At 41.4% G+C, this 15,935-nt stretch overlaps 1 protein-coding gene across 1 annotated transcript in view; it reads left to right on the forward strand.

The window, feature by feature from the left end:
• Positions 1-15,935, forward strand: part of utrn (utrophin) — a 301,805-nt gene that overhangs the window by 258,348 nt on the left and 27,522 nt on the right. The window contains 4 exon segments of the mRNA XM_034162029.1: positions 969-1,080; positions 6,254-6,390; positions 14,793-14,831; positions 15,181-15,246. Of these exon segments, the coding sequence (XP_034017920.1) occupies positions 969-1,080; positions 6,254-6,390; positions 14,793-14,831; positions 15,181-15,246 (354 nt within the window).

A 15,935-nucleotide genomic window follows, 5' to 3' on the forward strand; every position in this document is an offset into this window, starting at 1 on the left:
CCGTACATTGCCTCACAGTTACTCCATACCTGCAACTGTGCTAAAGTGTTCGTGGGAGCGCTGTTCCTCCAAAGCATAAATAACATTGATAACCTTAAAAACAATGAGAGATGTTACAGAAATAGCTATAACATTTCATCCTGAGTTTGCATCTATCTCAAAATGTAATCAATTCTTGGTGAACCCAAGGTCTATCTCTGCAGTAAAATTAATTCAAATCCATTCATATTGTTTTGAGATATCAGACCAAACACACAAATCGATGAACTTGGCCGAAAATGACTTTGCACTTCCGCACATTAACGGACATTAACGCAACTGCGGAATAGTTTTGTGCAATTACCTTGATCATTTTCACATTTTAGTGTGCAGAATGTTGCCAAAAAAGGTGCTTCGTAATTAAGAAATGCAGCCTAATTTCCCTTAATTAGCCAGTTGTAAGTGGATAAACCTATTAATTAAGGCGCTCGAACTCCTCCCACTGTGAAGGTGAATTGATCCCCCCCCCCAATACGCTGTATGTCAGTCGGTAATGGGGCATTAGACTTGGTGGTGTCGTGTGCCTTGATGTAAGGATCTGTATTGCAGCTAACCTTGGGAGCGTTTGAGAGGAGAGAAAGATAAAAGACTTTGTCGTTATGTCTGAATGGCTCCTGTCTCAATTTAGCTTTTAAATGGCCTTCAGGCTCCAGCTGCTGAGAACACCATGCCGACAGTTGTTGTCATGATGTTGTGTTTTTGTGAAACTCCTTATGTCTGCCAAAGTGTCAGTTTATGAAAAAAACGCTTTAACGGGTGTGCACACTGGGCGAATGGGTGCCAGAGGAAACCCACAGGGAGGCCCTGCGTATCCCGTAGGAGTCCTGTCAGATAGCGTACATGCAGAGAAGTTCTGAAAGTGCCATTTTTAGCAACTTCTTCCCGTCTGAACTTGCTGTCTGACCTTTCACCTTCCGCTCTCTGTGCAGGTATCGCAGTCTGAAGCATTTCAACTACGATGTGTGTCAGAGCTGCTTCTTTTCTGGGCGCACCGCCAAAGGCCACAAGCTCAACTACCCCATGGTGGAGTACTGCACGCCGGTGAGGCACCTCATTGCATTCTCACACTTTCTCCATTTACATTTAATATTGGAAACTTGAACTCCGTTCTTACGTTCACGGATGTGCATTTCAGAAGGTTTCCATCTATAACCATGACAAACTGGAGTGTGGCGATTGCAGTTGCCTAAGACACAGTTTGGTGATGTAACGCTCCATGCTTGTGCAATGCGATGTGCGCAGTGACAACCGTAGACGCCGTAGCACACTTGAAGTATAACTTGTGGCACTTCTGGAAAGCCTTCCATTGATGTCGCAAGATTATGAGCCCAAATGCAAGAGACTATCAAAGTATGTTGAAATTAGCAATGGCTGGTGGGGAAATACATTTCAAAAACTTCCTAGTTGCCCATCATAGTTATTGCAGACATCGTAACATGAACATGCTTTTTATGCAGGTTGTGTATATGGCAAATCGTATTATTATATTGAAAGATGAATTGTATGAAGATGAAATAAACATCTTGGCAGACTTCAATTCTTGGAGTGTTTTCAAAAAAATTCTAAAACTTTCTTGAGCACAAAGAAAAATTCTTACACTAAAAAGAACCTAAATTATCCAGGCTTTTGCTTAAACATGTTGTTGTTATATGTATTTGTTAATACCGTTATTGTAGGGTTAAACAACGCTATTGTACTTTATATGCTAGCTTTGTTTTACCTTGTTGGCTAATTAACGGTAGCTCATCTAGCTATAGTTAGTTTACGTTCGTGATTTACACTTTTATTTTACATGGTGTAGATTTTTGATGGTTCTTCAGTTTATGGGTTCTTTAATAGATTTCAACAGATGGTATCTAAGTTTGGGTTTCCATTGGATAGCATGTAGAGTATTGATTTTGTCTTCCTATAAGCTAGCAGGGTGAACTTTAGATAGATACCTAAAACATATTACATCATAGCTTCTGTTTATGTTAAATAAAATACCATATTTATAGCTTAGCCGACTAGCTATAATTTAGTTTTGCAACAAGTCTACATATTAGGAAAACGTATACTACAATTTTCTCCTGTATGAATATTTAGGTTTTAGACGCTAACTTCTATAATATTATGTAGTAATTATATTTCTTGTATATGTTGTTTACTACCCTGATTGTGTAAATATCACTTATATACATGTTGTCCATATTCTTGAGCTGCTTATGTGGGTAGGGAGAGTTCCCATGGGATAAAAAAGCTTTGCAAACCTACCATCCCTGGTTTCAAGACCAGGCACCTCAGTGGCTCTACTCTTCTTTTTTAGATATACTTTAGTACACACTAGTAGAGTTCTACCTTAGAATTGGAATGTATAATAGAAGATATAACTTACTGAATTTTTATGTGTTATGTGAAAAACATAGCCTGATTTTTGTAAAATGTATTTTACATACAGTTTTCTTTATAATTTTCTTTTTTCTTTTTATTGTCCTCCTTCTGGCCTTACAACCTGTGGGAGATAATATTGCCATGTCCTGAGGTGCATCAGGTTTTATCCTGCAATTTGTGTTAATATGTGTAAAATGTGGGACCCATTGTAATTTGGGGCCCCCGGGCATCAGCCCAGACAGGCCCGTGCATTTCTCCACCCCTGCCTGCAGGCTACGATATCAGCCTCAGTGGACTGTTTGAGCCAAGAAGTAATTAAACCTCTGACTTATACTCTTCTGCCTCCCTGAATATTCCCTCTTTTCTTTTGACACACTCTGGGATTTTAAACTTCGACACCAACACTAACTTTAAATTCACTCCCACACACGCATTATTCTTTGCCTTTTGTCCCGACACCCCTCTTCTTGAAAAGTTGACTTTTTAAAAAATGGTTTCACAATCAGTCCTTGGCAGATCTGTGTATTAATTTGAATTTACATGACCAAATCGTATAATCCTCGGGGCCTCTGAGCTTTGTTATCATTTGTATCGGAACGTTAGAAAGGCGAGGAATAATGGAAAACGGGAAGCCTGCTGAAATTGAACATGGCTGTTTAGAGCGCGACTCATTTCAGTATTGCTTAACGTTACACTTTTGTGTGAGTCAAGTGAAAGATGGTTCTCATTTCTGTCTTTTAATTTGCTTTTTCAATTTTTTTCAAATGGGATAGATATCGACGTTTGGAGGAGCTGAATTGAAGAATAATCAATCTTCTGCGTGTCCGGATAGCCAAAAGCGGCCTGCCACAACTTTAAAAAAAAAAAAAAAGTTACCTTATTTTCTCTCTGTTTCACCACAAGACACTTCATATATTGATGGATGATTGTTACACAGTTATAGATTTTGTTTAATGATCACTTCTTTAATCAGAAAGGAAGAAATTAACTCTGCAGAAGACTCACTTTTTCTTACTCTTACTGACTTTCTACACATTTTGTCGTGTTGCACTCTTCTCCTTTAAATTGTGTGTGCTTGGTCCAATTGCATGTAGACTGACCCCACAATTCAAAGGCCAAAATTGTGGTTTTATTTACTTTTTCTCTCTCTGCAATGTCTGCCAAATTTGACACACATATGTAAAGTAGGTGGCTTCTGGAATTGCTCAGGCAACATCAAATTTAGATGTTTTTATTTATTTATTTAATTTTTAAACTCTTAGCATGTAACTTGGAAATTTGGAATTTGCCAGCAAGGTCAAATTTGCCAAAGATCAGTGACTGGGTCAAGGTCATGTCTGCCTGTCTTTGTCAAGCTGCTCCTCCCCATTGTTTATTTATTTAGTCAGAAAGTCAAGCATTTTGCTGATGTTTAAGATGTAGCAGCTGAGGCAGTGTGACATCAAATGAAATCAATATTCCATTCAAGGGATCCTGCCATTGGGGGTAAACACTCCAGTCAGTGGTTGCGTGTAACACAATGGGCCATCATCTAGTGATCAATATTTCTAATAATCATCACATTTTATCATATATTTATGGTGCATTCAAATTTGTTAGATGGCTTTTCAGTGTTATCAGTGAATTTTCCAGAATAATGACCAGGTCATTATTCTGCCAATCGTATATCTTCCAAAAACTCGGATACAAGTTGTCACCAACACGTCAACGAGAAGTGGCTGTGACAGGAGTTTCTCAGTATTCCTGGGAGGATAAAGCCTTTTTCTCAACCAAAAATAGCATACCGGGGTGTAGGCGTGCTGCTACAGGTACTGCTGAGGAATGAATTGCTAACCAGATAGTTGAGTTTGAGTCATATATACCGAGAGGCTTATAAGGCCAAAAAACACTCTGCAGTGGTGCCTGATTTGATTTAATAATGCAGTTACAGTGAATATTATTTCACCGTCTTTCTCGATAAGCTGATGGTACACAGAAAAATTTAATTATTTAGCATTTTGTGCATATGCAAAAGGTTAAATAATTTTTCTTCTTTTTTTTTTTTTTACATTCATAGGATTTTCAGGAGTATATATTAACACTCGCCCGATTTTTGGGCTTGTGTTTTTGGCATTTGGGCCACCGATTTGGATGTTTTATTGAATTTGTGAGCCAGCCACAAAATTGGTTAACGTTTTATTTTTTTTATTGCTACAATCACTGGATTTTCAGGAGTATTATATATTAACACTGGCCCCATTTTTGGGCTCGTGTTTTTGGCCCTTGGGCCACCGAATTTGATGTTTTATTGAATTTGTGAGCCAGCCACAAATTGGTTAATTTTTTTTTTTTATTGCTACAATAACAAGATTTTCAGGAGTATATATTAACACTTGCCCCATTTTAGGGCTTTTGTTTTTGCCGTTTGGGCCACTGAATTTGATGTTTCATTGAATTTGTGAGCCAGCCGCAAAATTGTCTGGTTAATTTTTGTTTATTGCTACAATCATTGGATTTTCAGGAGTATATATTATTTTGAAGTTTTATTGAATTTGTGAGCCAGCCACATATTGGTTAATTTTTTTTTTTTTTTATTGCTACAATCACAAGATTTTCAGGAGTATATATTAACACTTGCCCCATTTTTGGGCTTGTGTTTTTGCCGTTTGGGCCACCGAATTTGATGTTTCATTGAATTTGTGAGCCATCCGCAAAATTGTCTGGTTAATTTTTGTTTATTGCTACAATCATTGGATTTTCAGGAGTATATATTAACACTGGCCTCATTTTTGTGCATGTGTTTTTGGCCTTTGAGCCACCAAATTTCATGTTATATTGAATTTGTGAGCCAGTCACAAAATTGTGGACTTAAATTTTATAATGCAGCAAAAGCTCACATTGATCTTCATGTCCAGGGCTCAACATTCCCACTGGCCCACTTGCACTGAGCAAGTACTCTCTTATAACTACACTCCGTTTTGTTTTGTTTTTCTTTAAACAAGTCTTGTAATTGAGAAATTGGTTGGTTTAATTGTTGGAATTTTGATTGGCATTCACAATACATATGATGGCGTTCATCAAGAAAGTGTTGAGCGCCACCTTTCCATCAATGGCCAATATAATCTGAAGGGGGCCAGTAAGTTTTAAAAATAATTGGCAGAGTAGTTTTTATTGTCCAGTAAGTGTGTTTTTATGACATTATTTAACATGTTCACTTCACATTTTGACAACCTCAAAGCAGGCGAACCCTTACGCACTGCTCATGATCTTTGGCATCACCCCTGGAGGAGCTCAGACCAACGGGCCTACATTATCAGTAAGTGGGCGTGCGGTAAATACAGATTATTAAAGATATCATTTAACGTCAGTACGGAAACGACTTTAAAACATGCCGACTCGGTCTGTGACACCCGAAGAGCGTTGGCCCTACCCTGGGCGATTAACGATAAACCTACAGTCTCTTCCATCATATAATTCTTTCTCCTTGTGCTTGAGCAACATTGATTTTCAGGATTATGTCCCTGAGAACATCAATATTGAATAATGAAGCGGTAGAAATTTTTTATGTTTTGTTGGGATTAAAGTATTGATGGTTTTTGAGAAGTCTTTTGTGCTGTGTGCTTATTTTATGAGCAGAGTGTTGCTTTTTTATTAGTTTTTGATTATAAGGGTTCTTCTGTCCAGTGGGCATTGTTATCTACACTCAGATTTCAGTGTCATATTGATATGAGATGGTTAAAGTACATCTGGTCACTCTGATGTAATTTGTTTGCCTGCAGGATCAATTAAAACATCTGTGCTCAACACACTGTAGAAAACTGTGCAAACTGCCCGATGTAACACAATCTGTGCTTCTCTCCCGTAGACGACATCTGGCGAGGACATGCGCGATTTCACCAAAGTGTTGAAGAACAAATTCCGATCTAAGAAGTACTTTGCCAAGCATCCGCGGCTAGGCTACCTTCCGGTCCAGACAGTTTTGGAGGGTGACAACTTGGAAACGTAAGTAACACCTGAACATCCTCACAGTCGGACACACACAGACCTTTCATTGCGCTTAGCAAAACGCTCTGACCAATCACAGCAGTGGGATATCTGGAGGTTTGTAACATATGTCACAAAGTCTGCAACAAGCCATTTCAGAAATAAATTTTACTTAATGCATGTGATTTTTCTAAGCATAAATTCAGAGAACTGTGTAAATATTAGCACTAGATGAGAAGACATTTTGCACAGTATGACCCCTTTAAATTGTTAAAGGGGTCATATTCACACACACACACACACACACACACACACACACACACACACACACACACACACACACCTTCCTCACACTGCGTCAGTGTTTATTTACGTGGCTGGCCGGTCTTTGTCGGGTTTCGTGGTAGCGCTGTGTAGTGTCTCTCTGCAGCATCAGTCCAAGCAGCCGTGTCTGATTTACGTTCTTCCTGCTGCAGCCATAAATCCCCCAGGAGAGCCGTTTAACTCGGCACGCATTATGCAGATGCCCACAGGCAGGTGCTTCATCCTCTACGCCGGTGGCACGTCCAGATACGCCAAGTCTGAGACTGTTGCGCTTTATTATTCATTTTTCAGGGTTTTTTTCCTCCTCCTCTATTATCTCTCGCTGTCGTTGGCCTTCCTGTTTTTGTATTTAATGAATATTGCTCAAACTCTTCCCCTGGCTGTGGCAGATGGGTGATTATTTTCGACATGTGAGGAAAGTTCCACTTTGTTCCGTGTTTAAAAAAAAAAAAGAAGACTTCAAGAAATTCTCAGGTGTACATACACGCCTACCTAATGACTCACCTGCATACCGGTGATAGATTTTCTCTGACACACAGCTTCACACGGTTACTATTCAGATGGATTGCATGCCCACTTTCACCCCTCCCACCCTCAGCCGTCTCCCCCTCCTCCTCCTCCTCTTCCTGTCTTGTGCTGCACAGCTGCTTGTCTGATAAATGCCTTTTAAAATCGAGACAAAACGCGCAGAGCGATTCTTTCGAAATGTGACACAAGGCAACTGATGGGGAAAGAAATGGGAGACTGTTTGGTGGTTGTCAAGTTTCTGTCTCTTTCTGACTTCTCTCTTGTGAGAATTCAGCTGTCCACACACACACACACACACACACACACACACACACACACACACACACACACACACACACACACACACAGTCAAGGGCTAAGCTACACAAAGGCGCGTACGCAGGCAGTTGCACATGTTATTGTACACTATCACTTGTTGTGTGTGGACACAGTGTCTTGAACACAAGGACACATTTACAAATACATGGTGGACACTTGATACTTATACTAAGCTACAATCTGGGGAATAAAACAACTGATTTATATATTAGGGCTGACTTGGTGTATAAGTGTGCATGTTAAAAGGAGCTGAAGTAATTTTCCTTGCTTGCATGATGGCTCATTGACACCGGTAGACACTTGATACTTATACCATAGTTGCTGTCTGGGAGTAAATGAACTGATTGTATATTAGGGTTGATTTGGTGTATAAATTTGCATTTTGGTGTCTAAATTTGCACAATAAAGGGAGTTAAAGTAATTTTTCTTGTTAGCATCACGACTCCTTAACAGCATATGCTTTGATGCTTGATACTTATACCATAGCTACTGTCTGGGAGTAAATAAACTGATTGTATATTAGGGTTGATTTGGTGTATAAATTTGCATTTTGGTGTCTAAATTTGCACAATAAAGGGAGTTGAAGCAATTTTTCTTGTTAGCATCACAACTCCTGAACAGTATATGCTTGACGCTTGATACATACCCCATATACCATATGGTATAAGTATCAAGCTACAGTATGGGGAATAAACTAATTGAGTTATATATTTGGTTATATATTTATTTGATGGCTACTGCCTGATGAATACATAAACTGATTTTTTTTCTTTTGTGCATATTTTTTTAAATTTCCAGCTGTGCAGAATTGAATTAAGTACCATCCAATTGAACTTTTCTTGTACTATGTAATATTCAGAAGTTGTCCCCTCCCTTTTTTCCAGCTTTTAATCATAATATCTTGTTTTATTTTCCACCTTTGATAAAACGCCACCTCCTGGTCTTCCCACATCTCCCTTCACTTCATTCCATGGAAAATGGGATCTTTTTTTTGCAGCTATATTTGACGCTGTGAAAGAACCATCCTAACTGCTTCCCACTCTGTGTTAGGTTTTTCTTTAAGCGCACAAAAGAAGCCGCGTTAAACCTCGCAGAGATGTTAATGTGTTTGAAAGCGGATTTAAAAATTAGTGGCTTTGTGAGCGAGAGACAAATTGTAAACGCCTTTTTTTTTTGGGGGGGGCTGTTTATTGTTCACAATCAAGTCTTGGTTATGCAAAGATCAAAACCTCTGCACCCTGCGTGTGTCTGCGTGTTAGCATGCGCACCTCACGAAGAAAAGACAACTTGCGCGCAAAGATTGTTGCGTCAGCGCAGTGGTTCAAAAAGTCCATAAAATGTTTTTTGTTTTTTTTTTAGGATATGGATTTTAATTGTGGAATCTGACACTTGCACTTTTTTCTCGTACCAGCGCATCTTTCGTTCTTTTGGTCTCCTGTCCAGTGAGTTCCACACTTACCACCACACACTGTGAAATACGCTTTTTTACAAAACTTTCCTACACGATCGCACGAAGACACCTGCCGATTCTCGCTCACGAATGAAATGAAATGATTGTAAAAATGTGATGGCGCGCAGCCCAGGTTTGGTATCAACAGCTGCTCAGACATTTTTGCAGTAATCCTGCAAACACACAAACCAATCCAAAGCCGACGCCTCCTTTTTCCTTGGCGGAGGTGATTATTATGACAGCGAGGCGACACTGAGCGTGGCTCAGCGTCGTCTGTTGTACCTCAGCAGGTGTAATGAGCCGTCTCTCCAAACGCAGCCACATCTATCAGATCCCAAATGCTCCCAGGTGTCCGCCCCTCCCAGTCCCCCCTCTCGCCATTATGTCCTCTCCCTTCCTGTCTCTCCATCACATCGCTCATATTTCTGCCACTGCCCCCGAACTTTCTTCCTATCTGCCTCCATCTGAAAGTTGAAGCACAGTATTCGGTTATTGTGAAAAATTTTGACAGAAATGACCTCCTTGTAGCAATATTTTACAAGCTTCTCTAAAGTCTGTCATCACATTCTTGAAAAAAAGAAAAACGCTGCATACTGAATGGTCCCTTTGGCAAAGGGGACCAGAGAAGCTCATAAAATTCTGCAGCACTGACTTTAATTGGTTTGCCCAATACGCCCTACTGACCTCTCGCCCTTTCCACCATTTTTTTCCTCTTTCATTTGTCTCCTGTTATATTTTGAGATCTTTGCCCAATTCTTCTAATGTTCTGAGTGGAGATCATGTACATTCCCCAAGGCCCAGCAGTCATTGTGTTTTTATCCTAGTAACCTCACATACGGCGTTTCTGTTTGTCCATGGTCCAAATAAAGTTCAAATCTATTCACCAAATTTCAGGAAAATCATTCGGTAGGTTTTTGGTTGATGTTGTTGACAAGCAAACAAGCCAACAGACAAGGGTGGAAGCAATACCTCCATGGAGATAACCAAAACCTCCACAGGTAGACGCATTAATTCCATGGAGATAACCAGTACCTCCCCAGGAAGACGCATTACCTCTATGGAGATAACCAATACCTCCACAGGTAGACACATTAATTCCATGGAGATAACCAATACCTCCCCAGGCAGACGCATTACCTCCATGGAGATAACCAATACCTCCACAGGTAGACGCATAACCTCCACGGAGATAACCAATACCTCCACAGGTAGACGCATTACCTCCATGGAGATAACCAATACCTCCACAGGTACACACATCACCTCCACGGAGATGACCAATACCTCCACTGATAGACGCATCACCTCCACGGAGGCGACCAATACTTCCACAGGTAGACGCATCACCTCCACGGAGGCGACCAATACTTCCACAGGTAGACGCATCACCTCCACGGAGGCGACCAATACTTCCACAGGTAGACGCATCACCTCCACGGAGGCGACCAGTACTTCTACAGGCAGACGCATCACGTCCATGAAGATAACCAATACCTCCACAGGCAGACGCATCACGTACATGAAGATAACCAATACCTCCACAGGCAGACATATTACCTCCATGGAGATAACCAATACCTCCACAGGCAGACATATTACCTCCATGGAGATAACCAATACCTCCACAGGCAGACATATTACCTCCATGGAGATAACCAGTACCTCCACATTACCACCACATGGAGATGCATGAACATGCTCACATCATGTCTGCCAATACATTTGAAGTGCTTATTTATTGATTGATTGACTGATTACATGAGAGCGGTGGTTCCCATGTTTACCAAGGAGGTTTTCATTATGTTTGTTTGTGAAATTATCTCAAAATTAAAAAAAAAAATGGAATTGTTTTGGAGTTTAAAGGTGATTAAGATAAAAGTGCAGCTCCAGGGAGTTTTGTTTAATTGGATTTTTTTTATTTCTTTAATACATTGTGGTATTGGGCTTTTGAAATACACTCAACAAAAATATAAACACAACACTTTTGGTTTTGCTCCCATTTTGTATGAGATGAACTCAAAGATCTAAAACTTTTTCCACATACACAATATCACCATTTCCCTCAAATATTGTTCACAAACCAGTCTAAATCTGTGATAGTGAGAACTTCTCCTTTGCTGAGATAATCCATCCCACCTCACAGGTGTGCCATACCAAGATGCTGATTAGACACCATGATTAGTGCACAGGTGTGCCTTAGACTGGCCACAATAAAAGGCCACTCTGAAAGGTGCAGTTTTGTTTTATTGGGGGGATACCAGTCAGTATCTGGTGTGACCACCATTTTCCTCATGCAGTGCAACATATCTCCTTCGCATAGAGTTGATCAGGTTGTCAATTGTGGCCTGTGGAATGTTGGTCCACTCCTCTTCAATGGCTGTGCGAAGTTGCTGGATATTGGCAGGAACTGGTACACACTGTCGTATACGCCGGTCCAGAGCATCCCAAACATGCTCAATGGGTGACATGTCCGGTGAGTATGCCGGCCATCCAAGAACTGGGACATTTTCAGCTTCCAAGAATTGTGTACAGATCCTTGCAACATGGGGCCGTGCATTATCCTGCTGCAACATGAGGTGATGTTCTTGGATGTATGGCACAACAATGGGCCTCAGGATCTCGTCACGGTATCTCTGTGCATTCAAAATGCACCTGTGTTCTTCGTCCATAACAGACGCCTGCCCATACCATAACCCCACCGCCCTCGCCGGAGTCCCAAGCGAAATCAGAAATCAAGAAATGTCAGACAATGCAGTGGCAATATTTTTTCCAAGCTTTGTCAAAGCTTGGTGAGCATGTCCCCACTGTAGCCTCAGTTTCATGCAGACACGAGGGACAATAAGCGTGGTCTTCTACTGCTGCAATCCGTCTGCAATCAGGTTTGACGTGCTGTGCATTCAGAATTGCTATTCTGCATACACTGGTGGTAACAAGTGGTTACAAATTATTAATTATAATTGTGCATTTCTATCATTCCTTCTTGTCAGACCGCTGCAATCAATAAGACATTTTCAGCCAGAGAACAACCACGAGGAGGATAACGTGCATGGTGAGGGAGCAGCAGCTACACTCAACAAAAATATAAACACAACACTTTTGGTTTTGCTCCCATTTTGTATGAGATGAACTCAAAGATCTAAAACTTTTTCCACATACACAATATCACCATTTCCCTCAAATATTGTTCACAAACCAGTCTAAATCTGTGATAGTGAGAACTTCTCCTTTGCTGAGATAATCCATCCCACCTCACAGGTGTGCCATATCAAGATGCTGATTACACACCATGATTAGTGCACAGGTGTGCCTTAGACTGCCCACAATAAAAGGCCACTCTGAAAGGTGCAGTTTTATCACACAGCACAATGCCACAGATGTCGCAAGATTTGAGGGAGCGTGCAATTGGCATGCTGACAGCAGGAATGTCAACCAGAGCTGTTGCTCGTGTATTGAATGTTCATTTCTCTACCATAAGCCGTCTCCAAAGGCGTTTCAGAGAATTTGGCAGTACATCCAACCATCCTCACAACCGCAGACCATGTGTAACCACACCAGCCCAGGACCTCCACATCCAGCATGTTCACCTCCAAGATCGTCTGAGACCAGCCACTCGGACAGCTGCTGAAACAATCGGTTTGCATAACCAAAGAATTTCTGCACAAACTGTCAGAAACCGTCTCAGGGAAGCTCATCTGCATGCTCGTCGTCCTCATCGGGGTCTCGACCTGACTCCAGGTCGTCGTCGTAACCGACTTGAGTGGGCAAATGCTCACATTCGCTGGTGTTTGGCACGTTGGAGAGGTGTTCACGGATGAATCCCGGTTCACACTGTTCAGGGCAGATGGCAGACAGCGTGTGTGGCGTCGTGTGAGTGAGCGGTTTTCTGATGTCAATGTTGTGGATCGAGTGGCCCATGGTGGCGGTGGGGTTATGGTATGGGCAGGCGTCTGTTATGGACGAAGAACACAGGTGCATTTTGAATGCACAGAGATACCGTGACGAGATTCTGAGGCCCATTGTTGTGCCATACATCCAAGAACATTACCTCATGTTGCAGCAGGATAATGCACGGCCCCATGTTGCAAGGATCTGTACACAATTCTTGGAAGCTGAAAATGTCCCAGTTCTTGCATGGCCGGCATACTCACCGGACATGTCACCCATTGAGCATGTTTGGGATGCTCTGGACCGGCGTATAACATTCCACAGGCCACAATTGACAACCTGATCAACTCTATGCGAAGGAGATGTGTTGCACTGCATGAGGAAAATGGTGGTCACACCAGATACTGACTGGTATCCCCCCAATAAAACAAAACTGCACCTTTTAGAGTGGCCTTTTATTGTGGGCAGTTTAAGGCACAGCTGTGCACTAATTATGGTGTCTAATCAGCATCTTGGTATGGCACACCTGTGAGGTGGGATGGATTATCTCAGCAAAGGAGAAGTTCTCACTATCACAGATTTAGACTGGTTTGTGAACAATATTTGAGGGAAATGGTGATATTTTGTATGTGGAAAAAGTTTTAGATCTTTGAGTTCATCTCATACAAAATGGGAGCAAAACCAAAAGTGTTGCGTTTATATTTTTGTTGAGTGTATGTCACCTTCTGAAAGGATAATCTCAGGATTTTTAGACTTATGCAGATTGTTGTGCCAATGAACGTGTCATTTTGTGTAGATTTGCACAACAGTTCAGATTTAATTGGGCAAAATACGTAAATGCAGGAGTGTGTTTATTTAAAATATATCTCACAATGACATGAACAGACATCAAAGAAATTAGTAGTGAATCAGGTTTGGAAGCAGATGCCAATCAAGATTTATTTTTAATTAATATTTTCACAAGGTTTCCTTTTAATCTCCACGTTACTTTGTGCACTTTGGCAAAACAGCACCCCCTACTGTCCGTTTGACTCATTTGGGGCTGTTTTTAGTGTATGTGTTGCTGATGATTCCAGACAGCCTGGTGCATGTTTTTACAAGATAAGAAGTTACCTAATTTGCAAATATTAAATTATATCATTTTGACTGTAAGACAAGCGGCAATTATCGCGGATTACCGAATATAAGGCTCACATCCGCCTTTATCAGACAGCTTGTCGTAATCTGTTAACATGAATCCTAATGGCGAGTTGTTCTATTTGCTGCATTTTTACAAGAAGCAATATTAAAGGTATCTTTCACTCAAGTAATTTTAAGCAATTAACTTGAAAATATGCAGTTTTTTTTTTTTGCAGGCATGCTTTTTCAGCTCATGCCACCGGGAATTAATGTGAAAATAAATAAATGTGAGCCGTATCAATCGGTATGCAGGTGGTGCGGCGGCCTGATATTGTGAAGTGTGTGTGACAAAAGCGCAGCCCACAGACACATTCAGAGTGAGCCTTCGGGTTCTTACAATGGAGCGAGAACTCTGTGAGCTTTGATACGCACAGCTCAGTTTGAGTGCTGAAACGAATCCGTGTTTTTATGCCAGGCATGTCGTTTGCACGCTGGGAAATGGCACGAGGAGGCGCCGCTGCGTGGTGCTCGACCTGGCCAGGTCAAGTCACCGTTCACCGGGCTGAGCCTAAAAATAAAAAAAGAGTAAAAAAATCAGGTGGCTGGTCGGCTCTGAATTGGATTTTAAATAACGTCACACCCCTGCCATCTGCTCGCGGTTTGTGGTGACACAAGATGGGTTTTTTCATCCACATCATGCCCACGTTCTGCTGTGTTTTTGTCCCACTGAATGCATTCAACCCTAAAATGTTTTGTGGTACCTTTACTCCCTTCCCTCCCTCCGACTCTCTTACAGTCCGGTCACCCTCATCAGCATGTGTCCGGAGCAGTACGAGTAAGTATCTACCAGACCGGAATGCCTTTGAAACCACACCTCCTTTACCCTACTCATGCCTCCAAAACTAACCCATGAATGTTCTGCATGATGCCTGCCTTGACCGCCTGATGCGCTATCATCACACTCTCAGCATCACCCGTCTTCTCTCTGCTCATCCCAGCAGTGGCTGTCAGACACCATCCAACCACTCTGTAGATCATCCCGCTCCTCTTTTCTCTCTCTCTAGGATCATCAGATTTGTTTTCTAGGTCATATTGTGTGCATGTGCCTGTGAACCCTGGTGCGCTAAGGGGTTTGTGCCAGCACGCCGAATCTCATTCATCTCCATTACTCCATTCATTTCTAGGCTGTCCCAGTCACCTCAGTTTGCTCATGACGATACCCATTCCAGGATAGAGCAGTATGCCAGCAGGTACGAACCGCCGTCTCTACTCAGCAGAAAATCGCCAGAAAGCACAGTTAGAAAGGGTTGCTAAATGAACATCTAAGATATTTTTCAGAGCTTCATTACAGCATCCTGTTTACTGCTTTCAGCACTCAGTGTTTCTGTTTTCCCCCTAATGTACATCAGCAAAAGAGAAAATGTAAACTTTGTATTTTCCTGCACATTTTTTGCACCATAGGACCTTGAAAGAAGATAATACGCTGTTTTTTTAGCATATTTATACATACACTTTTCATCCTTCTGGGGCTGCAGCTGTGTTTATGAGCAGCGGGGGAACTAACTTTAAACATAATTTGAAACAAAACCGTAGACCGCTGATAATGCATGCTTAAGATGTGCAATAACCTATGCTTTGATGCAGAAATTTAAACACTGATCACACCCTCCAAACTTAATAATAAAGAACAAGTCACTCACTTCTATCATGTGTGTAAAAGTGCATAGTGCACAGACAGCAACATAAAAGTGAACAGTTTTTACCTTACTTTAAACAGTGCTGCAAGCAGGTTGTCTCAGTGCGGACTTGTTCTGCTAAGTCCATCCTTTAATTCAGTTAATGCACAATGTGAACAGTCTTCACACAGCAGTGAAGGCAACAGGTGTTAATCCAGCAGTCAGCTCTTCTACTGTTTTGTGATTCTTTTACCAGCTGCGTG

Source organism: Thalassophryne amazonica, chromosome 21 (genome assembly GCF_902500255.1).
Source record: "Thalassophryne amazonica chromosome 21, fThaAma1.1, whole genome shotgun sequence".
Taxonomy (NCBI): domain Eukaryota; kingdom Metazoa; phylum Chordata; class Actinopteri; order Batrachoidiformes; family Batrachoididae; genus Thalassophryne; species Thalassophryne amazonica.